The 9868-nt window shown below is 44.6% G+C and overlaps 1 protein-coding gene across 4 annotated transcripts in view; it reads left to right on the plus strand.

Moving 5' to 3' along the window:
- The first annotated feature begins 1474 nt into the window (after positions 1-1474).
- Positions 1475-9868, plus strand: part of LOC127008293 (rap1 GTPase-activating protein 1-like) — a 138371-nt gene continuing 129977 nt past the window's right edge. For 3 of the 4 annotated variants that reach the window (XR_007761001.1, XR_007761000.1, XM_050880098.1), the window contains exon 1: positions 1478-1579. Coding sequence is in view for 2 of the 4 variants with exons in the window: in XM_050880098.1 (XP_050736055.1) it covers positions 1542-1579 (38 nt within the window). In the remaining 2 variants the exon portion in view is untranslated. Of the gene's footprint in view, positions 1580-9868 lie in introns of all 4 variants that reach the window. The other variant, XM_050880101.1, reaches the window with a different exon arrangement.

The raw sequence follows: 9868 nt of genomic DNA on the forward strand, positions 1-9868 counted from the left end.
CACTACCATCACCATCAATACCATATCCACCATCCCCACCACTATCACCACCATCACCATCACTTTCATATCCACCATCACCACTACGCTAACCACCATCACCACCACCATTATTACCACCTCAACTACTACTACTACTACTACTACTACTACTACTACTACTACTACAAAAACAATAATAATGATAATGACAATAATAATAAGTATCCATTAGCATCCCGTTTCCCATTTTCTTTGCTTCCCTTTCTCCGTTTTCTTTCATTCTTTCTCTCTTCTCGTTTTCTCTTGTTTGTTTGTTTGTTTTTCATTGTCTCTTTTCGTGTGACTTATTGTGTTCATGCCCCCTCTCCCCCTCTCTCTCTCTCTCTCTCATTTTCACTTTAAACAAAACAGTAAATAAACAAACCTACATACAGACAGACAGACGAAAAAACAGACATAAAAAACAAAAACATCAACAACAACAGTACGCTTGAAACAAAAGAAAGACAGACAGACGGGAATGCAAAAAAAAAAAATATAAACAAAAAACAGGCAGACAGAAACCCAACACACACACACACACACACACACACACACACACACACACACACACACACACACACACAGTACACTACCCCTCCCCCCCCCCCTTCCTTTCCCCTCCCCTTCCATTTCTTTCTTTTATTTATTTATTTTATTTTTTCTTGACCTTCCTTACCTAATGTTTTCTATTGTTATTTTATCATTATTTTCATTACTTTTCATCATTCTTATCCTTATTCTCTTATTCATACACCCACACCCCTTCCTACACACACACACACACACACACACACACACACACACACACACACACACACACACACACACACACACACCAAAACCTGAACTACATATTGCTGTCTCAGGGAAGGAAAATGGGGAGAAATAGCAGAGTTACCCCCAAAAAAAGGGATGAAAAGGAGCATGTAAAAAGCTTGTATTTATGATCCAATTAGGAAGACCCAAGAAGACTGACAGATTTAGGAGAGAGCGCGAGGAAGGAGGAGGAGGACTAGAGGAGCAGGAGGAGGAGGAAGGAAGAAGGAGGAAGAGGGGATAAAACTGAAGGAGAAAGTGAGGAAGAAAAAAAAATATTGACCCTGTGTTGTGTTGAAAAGAAAGAAAGGGAAAGAAAGTAAGAAAAGAAAGAAAGAGAGAAAGGAATTTTGTGACCTAACGTGTGATAACAAAACGCTAAGAAAAGAAAAGAAAAAGACACAAAGAGGAAAGAGGAAAGAGCTACCTCATGGACACCAAAGGAAGAGGAGAAAGAAAGAAAGAAGAGGAGGAGGAAGAAGAAGAAAAGAGGAAGGAGGAAAAATAGACGCGTGAATAGTGCTTTATGGACGAAGGAGGAGGAGGAGGAGGAGAGAAAGAAGGAAGAGGAAGAAGAACGCGGAGGAGTACGAAGAAGAAGAAGAGGAGCCAGAAGAAGAATGGTCCTCCTCACGGGTAGCGGAGGAGGAGGAGGAGGAGGAGGAGGAAGAGGAGGAGGAGGAGGAGGAGAGAGAGGCTTCATGGGGAGGAGGAGACAGTCGGCACCAGCAGATAAAGGGTGAGTAGAGAGAGAGAGAGAGAGAGAGAGAGAGAGAGAGAGTGGTTTATTCCATGTGGTTGGTTCCTGTTTTGGGTTCAGCGCGCGGATTTTTTTTTATAGTAACGCCTCTTCCTGTTTTGGGGTCGCTTGGCTTTGTGTGCGTGTCCGTGCGTGTCCGTGCGTGCGTGTGTGTGTGTGTGTGTGTGTGTGTGTGTGTGTGTGTGAAATTCGATTGTTTACGCTCGGAAAAAGACGCGGACGAAAGATAAACAAACAAACAAAATAACAAACACACACACACACACACACACACACACACACACACACACACACACACACACACACACACATAAAAGCACAAGAGAGAGAGAGAGAGAGAGAGAGAGAGAGAGAGAGAGAGCATCTTAGGAACCTCCGTATCTCATCTCATTACTTTCTTCTCCCTCCTCCTCCTCCTCCTCCTCCTCCTCCTCCTCCTCCTCCTCCTCGGCAGTCATTTTAGCTGTCTTCCTATTTTCTTCCTTCCTCCTCAGTGTGTGGGAGGGGGGGTGGGGAAGAGGGGAGGGGGGAGGGGGGGGGGCAGGATGGAGATGAGTTACTGACCGATACTAAATTCCTCTCTATCTTCTTTTTTTTCTTTTTTTTTCTTTTGTTTCAAGTTGGGGATTAATTGGACGTGTTTTGGTTATATCTTTCTTTTCTCTCTCTCTCTCTCTCTCAGTTCCTTCTTTATCCTTTTCTCTCTTCTTACCTTCTTCTCTCTTTCTCTTTTTTCTTTCTCTGCGTTTGTTTATCTCAGTTCATTCTTTCTTATCTTCCTCCTCCTCCTCCTCCTCCTCCTCCTCCTCCTCCTCCTCGCATTCCTTTCTCTATCCTCCTCATTTATTTGTTCTTTTTAAGTTTACCTTTCAATCGTTTCACCTCCATTTTCTATTTTGTTCTTTCTTATTTTTTATCTTTCTCTTTCCTTCTCCTTTCACCTTCATTTTATTTTTTCTTCTATTTTTGCTGTTTTTTTTCTTTCTCTTTCTTTCTCCTTCTTTGTCTCCTTTCCTCCTTCCTCCATGTTCTTCCCTCCACTTTCCTCCACGCCTCCTCTTTCCTTCTTCTCTCTTCCCTTTTCTTATTCCTTCATTCTTTATTTTTTCTTCATTTCCTATCTTTCTCCGCCTATTCCTTCCTTTCCCTTCCTTCCTTTTCCTTCCTTCCTTTCCCTCCATATCTCTCGTCTTCTCCTTCCTTCCCTCCATCATTCTCTCAACACCATGTCCCTCCCTCCCTTCCCCCTCCCTTCCCTTCCCTCCCTTCCCTCCCTTCTTACCTCAGGGGAAGGGAGGGAACACAGGAGTCCTTCAGATCCTACACAACTCCTCCTGTGTGTGTGTGTGTGTGTGTGTGTGTGTGTGTGTGTGTGGTCTGTCTCTCTCTCTCTCTCTCTCTCTCTCTCTCTCTCTCTCTCTCTCTCTCTCTCTCTCTCTCTCTCTCTCTCTCTCTCTCTCTCTCTCTCTCTCTCTCTCTCTCTCTCTCTCTCTCTCTCTCTCTCTCTCTCTCTCTCTCTCTCTCTCTTATTTCGGGCTATCTATCTCTCTCCCTGTCGACGCTCTTAAGAGAGAGAGAAGATGATTACTGCACAAGACTCGAGGATTCGCCTGTCTGAATTTATGTCTCTCTCTCTCTCTCTCTATCTCTCTGTATGATGTCTCCTCTGATAACCGCATTGAAAAGGAAAAAAAAGAGAAAATGACCTAATTGAACGGAGAAGGAAGAGGAGGAGGAGGAGGAGGAGGAGGAGGAGGAGATGGAAGAAGAGGAGAAGGAAGAAGAGAAGGGCAATGAAGGAGAAAATTATGAGTAAAAGGATCAATTGGAGAGAGAGAGAGAGAGACAAATTAAAAAGAATGAAAAAGTTAAAGGGAGAGATGATGTGATGGAGGAGGAGGAGGAGGAGGAGGAAGAAGAGGAGGAAGAAGAGGAGGAGAAGGAGGAGGAGGAGGAGGAGGAGGAAGAAGAAGAAAACAGTTCCGCCTTTTGTTGTTCTTGTATTGCATTTTCATCTCTCTCTCTCTCTCTCTCTCTCTCTCTCTCTCTCTCTCTCTCTCTCTCACCCGTCTCTTCACAAGATTTATCTCCCTTAATTCCTTTCCCTCCCTCCACTGTTTTCCTCCTCCCTCTCTCTCCCTCCCTCCCTCTCTCTCCCACTCTCTCTATCTCTCTCTCCCTCCCTAGCCTCCAATATCCCAAACACATGTCGTATCTCCAGTTTCCCTCCTCCTCCTCCTCCTCCTCCTCTGAGAAGACCGCCGTGGCACTAACACCAAACTGGCACTCAGGTTTGTCATGACCGTGATAATCCCTCGACTGCCACTCTCTCTCTCTCTCTCTCTCTCTCTCTGGCACCTTCAAATTTGGCACTTTTCCTCCATTTTAACATCTTTTTATTATTATTTTTTTCATGTTATTGTCTCTTTTTGCATTCTCCCTTTCGCACTCTCCTTTACTGTTCTCCCTTTCTTATTCTCCCTTTTTTACTCTCCCTTTTTCATCTTCCCTTTTTCTTTTGCGCTCTCCCTTTACTGTTCTTCTTACTCTCCCTTTTTCATCTTCCCTTTTTCTTTCGCACTCTCCCTTTACTGCTGTCTTTTCTATCTCCTTTTCTTATTCTCCCTTTTTCATCTTCCCTTTTTCTTTTGCACTCTCCCTTTACTGTTCCCTTTTTGATCTCCCTTTCTTACTCTCCCTTTTTCATCTTCCCTTTTTCTTTCGCACTCTCCCTTTACTGTTCTCCCTTTTTTATCTCCCTTTCTTACTCTCCCTTTTTCATCCTCCCTTTTTCTTTCACTCTCGACCCTTTATGGCACTGATATTTTGGCACTTTTTGGCACTCCCCCTCCCCTTTCTATACTCCCCTCCCTTACTCCTCACTCCCTGCTCCCCACTCTTTCCCCCCATCTCTTCCCCCATCTCCTTCCTTCCCTTCTATCCTCCCCTCTCTCCTCTCTCCTCCCGTCCCATTCCCTCTCCCTTCTTCACCTCCTCTGTCCTTCCCCTCACTTTCCCACCCACTTTCGTCCCTTTCCCTTCACAGTACTTTTCATCATCATCATCATCATCATCATCATCATTCCCTTACTTCTGGCACTGTCCCATTCTACCTTCCCTTAAGAGTGCCTAGACAGTGCCCTCTTGACTCTCTCTCTCTCTCTCTCTCTCTCTCTCTCGGTATTGGCGTTGCTCCCTGGCATTACCTTCTCTTATGGTGCCTATTTATAGTGAGTGCCATTATTGTGTGCCTCGTTTGGGTTTTGTTTGAGTGGGGGGAAGGGGGAGGGTATGTGTGGGGGTGGGGAGAGGTGGGAGGGGGGAGGGGTGTTGTTGTTGTTGTTGGGGTTGTTAGTGGTGATGGTGGTGGTCATATGGTGAGGGGAACACACACACACACACACACACATGGGGTTATCCTACACAGGCACCCCTACACACACACACAGTCCTCCATAGTCATGACACACACACACACACACACACTCACAGTTCTGACTCACACTTTGCCCTACGCTTCTTCCCTCCCCCTTTTCCCATCTCTTTCACACACACACACACACACACACACACACACACACACACACACACACAGCGTTTATGTAAGTCAATTTAGGTACAATGTTTTTCTCTACGTTGCGGACAGAGAGAGAGAGAGAGAGAGAGAGAGAGAGAGAGAGAGAGAGACAGCAATGAGTGAGAAAAAAAAGAGAAAATTCAGAAAACGTAGATATGGTAAAAAAAAAGAAAGGAATGGAGAAGAAAATAAAAAGAGGAAAGAAAAGGGAAATATTGATAAAAAGGAAGAAAGGGAGTTAGAAAAGAAAGTTGGCAGACAGTGAAAGGGGTGACGGAGGGGAACAAAGGGAGGAAGAAGAGGAAGAGGAAAAAAAAAAGGAAGAGGGGAGGAGAAAGTAAATTAGGGAGGAAACCGCGAAATGGGAGAAAAAAAAGAAGAAAAAAAAAGAAAAAGAAAATAACTGGATTGGTGTTTGTTTTACTTGTTCTTTTATTTTGTTTTTTCTGTTTTATATATTTTCCTTTTTTGTTTATTTTCAATTTTTCATTTTCTTTCATTTTCTTTTCCTTTCATTTTTTTCTTTACCGTTTTCTTTTGTTGTTTCTGTTATTCCTTCTACTTTTCCTCTTATCATTCTTTTCCTCATTATTACAAATTTCCCTTTCTTCTCTTCTTCTTTTTACTCTATCTCTCCTTTCATCGTTCCATTCTTCTTCTTTTCCTTATTTTCTCTTTCTCCTTCTTTCCTTTTTTTCCTAGTCTCATCTCCCTTTTCATACTTCATTTTTTTCTCATTTTTATTTTTATTACTAATTTAACTTTTTTTCTTATTTTTCTACAATAGTTTTTTTCCTTTCCTCGTTCCGCTTTTCTTCTTTTCCTTATTTTCTCTTTCTCCTTCTTTCCCTTTTCTCCTAGTCTCATCTTCCTTTCCATACTTCATTTTTTTCTCATATTTATTTTTATTGATAATTTAACTTTTTTTTCTACAAGTTTTTTTTTCCTTTCCTCGTTCCGCTTTTCTTCTTTTCCTTATTTTCTCATTTTCTCCTTCGTTTCTTTCTTCTTCTCTCACGATCACTTTCTTTTCTTTTCCTCTCTTTTCCCCTTTTATTTACCTTTCCTTGCTCATAACGGAGAAAATTGAGCGTGGGAAGAAGGGAGATTAAAGAAAGGAGGGAGGGAGGGAGAGTGATACGTGAGGGAGGGAGAAGGGTGGAGGAAAGGAGGTAAGGGGATGAAGAATGGATAGGAAGGGAGGGTAATGGGAGGGAGGGAGGGAGGGAGAGAGGGAGGGAGGGAGAGTGACAGGAAGGGAGAGTTCAAATTTCTTCTCCAGGGAAACTTAGGAGGTGGTGAGTAGGTGTTTCTCTCCCTCCCTCCCTCCCCTCCCTTTCCTCCCTCCCTCCCTCCTATCCTTCATTTTCTCACCCTTCTCACTCCCTCCATTTCCTTCTCCTTTACATACCTCTCCTCTCTCCTTCCTTCCCCTCTTTCCTCCCTTACCCCTTCCTCCCTTCCTTCTCTCCCTCTCCCTTCTATCCTTTATTCTCTCTCTCCCTTCTATCCTTCATTTTCTCTCCCTTCTCATTCCCTCCACTTCCTTCTCATTTACATACCTTTCTTTTCTCCTCCCTTCCCCTCTTTCCTCCCTTTCCCCTTTCCCTCTCTTCCTCCCTTTCCTCTTCCTTTCTCCTTCTTTCCTATTCTTTATTTCCTTTCCCTTCTCTTCATTCCCTTTCTCTCCTTCTCATCTCCTTCTTTCTTTACGTTATCCTCTCCCTCTTCATCTACCCCCTCTTTTGCTTCTCTCCCTTCCTCCCCTTCTTCTTCGACTTCCGTTCCTCCCTTACGTAGAAGAAAGAAGAGAGGGGGAGAAAGGGGAGGAAGGAAAAGGAAAGAAGGGATGAGGATGAAAAAAAAGAAAAGAAAATGGTGGTGATGATGAAATAAGGTGATGAAAAAGTAGTGATGAAAAAATGGTGATGAAGAAAGAAAATGGTGATGATATTAATAGGTAGAAGATAGAAGTGGAGTATGGGAAAGGAATGGCTGGTGTTGATGGGTGGTGGTGGTGGTGGTGGTGGTGGTGGTGGTGATGCAATAACTCCCATGGTGGTGGTGGTGGTGGTGGTGGTGGTGTCTGAAGATGGAGTTTGCACATCCATCAATCCGCCTGTCCGTCTGTCTGTCTGTGTCTGTCTGTCTATCTGTCACTCAGTAAAGCAATCTGTCTCTATTCATCTCTATCTATCTATCTATCGGGGTCCTTTTATCTATCTGTGTGTGTGTGTGTGTGTGTGTGTGTGTGTGTGTGTGTGTGTGTGTGTGTGCATCTTTCCTTCAGTTCTTTTTTTATCTCCATGTCCTCATCTTCCTCTCCTCCTCCTCCTCCTCCTCCTCCTCCTCCTCCTCCTCCTCCACAATTGCCTTAACCTTGCAAGTGCGGGGTCAAAGGTTGCACAGAAGAGGAGGAGGAGGAGGAGGAGGAGGAGGAGGAGGAGGAGGAGGGGATGAAGGTTAATGACGTCACTGGATGTGCTCACCTGGCGGACCAATCAGATGGCAGGAAGGTCACGTGACAGAAGGGGAGGAGGGAGAGGGGAGGGAGGGGTGTTTATAAGTGACTTCCTTTCCTTTCCCTGGAGATGATGATTGTGTTGCTGTTGTTGTTGTTGTTGTTGTTCTTCTTCTTCTTCTTCTTCTTCATATCTTCTTTTTTTTAACATCATAATTTTCTTCTTTTTCTTCTTCTAAGTCTCCTTTTTCTTCTTTGTTTCCTTCTTCTTTTTCTTCGTTTTTTCTTCTTTCTTCTTTTTCTTTCAATTTTCCTTTTCTTCTTTTCTTCTTCTTTGTTTCGCATTGCTATTGTTATCATTTTCTTTGCTTTTGTTATTTGTAGTGGTAGTAGTAGTAGTAGTAGTAGTAGTAATAGTAGTAATAGTTGTAGAAGCAACAATACTTTAGCAACAATAGTAGTAGTAGTAGTAGTAGTAGTAATAGCAGTAACAAGCCCAACATCTTTATTTAATGGAGCGAAACAGACAGACAGCGAGAATCATTACGGGCGCAAGACAGACAGACAGACAGACAGACAACCCGACGCCCATCTTCTCTCGGTAACGGAAAATGGACCTCGAGGGGAGACTGAGGTGGCGGAGGAGGAGGAGGAGGAGGGGGCAAAAAAGAGGAGGAGGAGGAGGAGGAGGAGGAGGAGGAGCGGCAATGAAAGAGTCGGAGCAGAATGATTGTGATTGCCAAGACGAGGAGGAGGAGGAGGAGGAGGAAGAAGAAGAGGAGGAGGAGGAGGAGGAAGAGGAAGAGGATGATGAGATAGCAAGATTAAGAGGAGTAATGAGATAACAGAAGGAGTTGTGTTAATGAAATCTGAAGAGGAGGAGGAAGAAGAAGAAGAGGAGGAGGAGGAGGAGGAGGAGGCGGAAGAAGATGCATAAGAGGAGGAGGAGGAGGAGGAGGAAGAGGAAGTTAGTAGCTCACCAAACACTGATAACGGAATGCCTTGTTTATCGAGAAGAGGAGGAGGAGGAGGAGGAGGAGGAGGAGGAGGAGGAGGTGAAACAGCTGGCACGGAAGAACAGTCTAGGGCAACACAACAGAAGATGAGGAGGAGGAGGAGGAGGAGGAGGAAGACTAGATGAAGAATCCTGCTCCCCCTCCTCCTCCTCCTCCTCCTCGTCCTCCTCCTCCTCCTCCTCGTCCTCCTCCTCCTCCTCCTCCTCCTTCCCAGCTGGACCAACGAGGGTAGACTGCAAGGATTGGGTTTTGTTTTCATTGATATTACGTGATACCGACCCTCCTCTCCCCCCACCCTTCCCTCTCCTTTCTTCCTCTTCCCTTTTCCTTTTCCTCCGTTCCCCTTTTCTTATCCCTGTTTCTCCTCCTCCTCTACTTTCCTTTTTTTTTGTCCTTTCCCTCTTTTTCTTTCTTCCTTTCTCTCCCTTTCCTCCCCTTCCTCTTCTCTTCCCCTTTCTTCCTCTTCCTTTTTCCCTCCCTTCCTCCTTTTCTCATCCCTGCTTCTCCTCCTCCTCCTCTCCTTTTTTTTTCCTCTTCCTCTCTTCCTTTCTTCTTTTTCTCCTCTGTACTCTGCCTGATCTCTTCTTCCTCCTCGTTTTCCCCTCTCATCTTCATCCTCCTCCCTCTCCTTCCTCTCTTCTCTTTCCTTTCTCTCTCCTTTTCCTTCCTCTCTCTCTGCCTCTTTTCTTCTTCTCCTTTTTCCATTTCCCGTGTCCTTTCTCCTTTTTTCTCCTCCCTCTCCTCTGTTATCTCTCCCTTTCCCCTCCTTTTCTTGTCTCTTCTCCCCTTCTTTTGTCTCTCTTCTCTCTTCTCCCCTCTTTCCCTTCCTTTTCATTTTTTCTCTTCTTCCTTTTCCTGTACATATTTTTTTTGCGGGAATTTTCTCCAAGATATTTATTATTATTTTTAGCAGCGGTAATATTAATCATACCTCCTCCTCCTCCTCCTCCTCCTCCTCCCCTCTCATTACCTGGGCGCGTCTTTTAATTAAGTAATCTGTCAGTATAAAGGTGGGCGGGAGAGTTAATCAGGCAGGTGAATGGGGAACCCTGCTCCCCGCCGCCCTCTCTCCTCCTCCCTCCCTCCCGCCGTCACTGCCGTCACCGCCCCCCATCCACCCCCTCCCCCCCCCTCCTACCCCTCGCCGCTGGGTCGAACTTATTATCTTCCTTGTTTGTCTGTGTGTGTTTGGTCCTGCTTTTGTTTGCTTGCTT

The sequence above is a fragment of the Eriocheir sinensis genome, chromosome 37, assembly GCF_024679095.1.
Source record: "Eriocheir sinensis breed Jianghai 21 chromosome 37, ASM2467909v1, whole genome shotgun sequence".
Taxonomy (NCBI): domain Eukaryota; kingdom Metazoa; phylum Arthropoda; class Malacostraca; order Decapoda; family Varunidae; genus Eriocheir; species Eriocheir sinensis.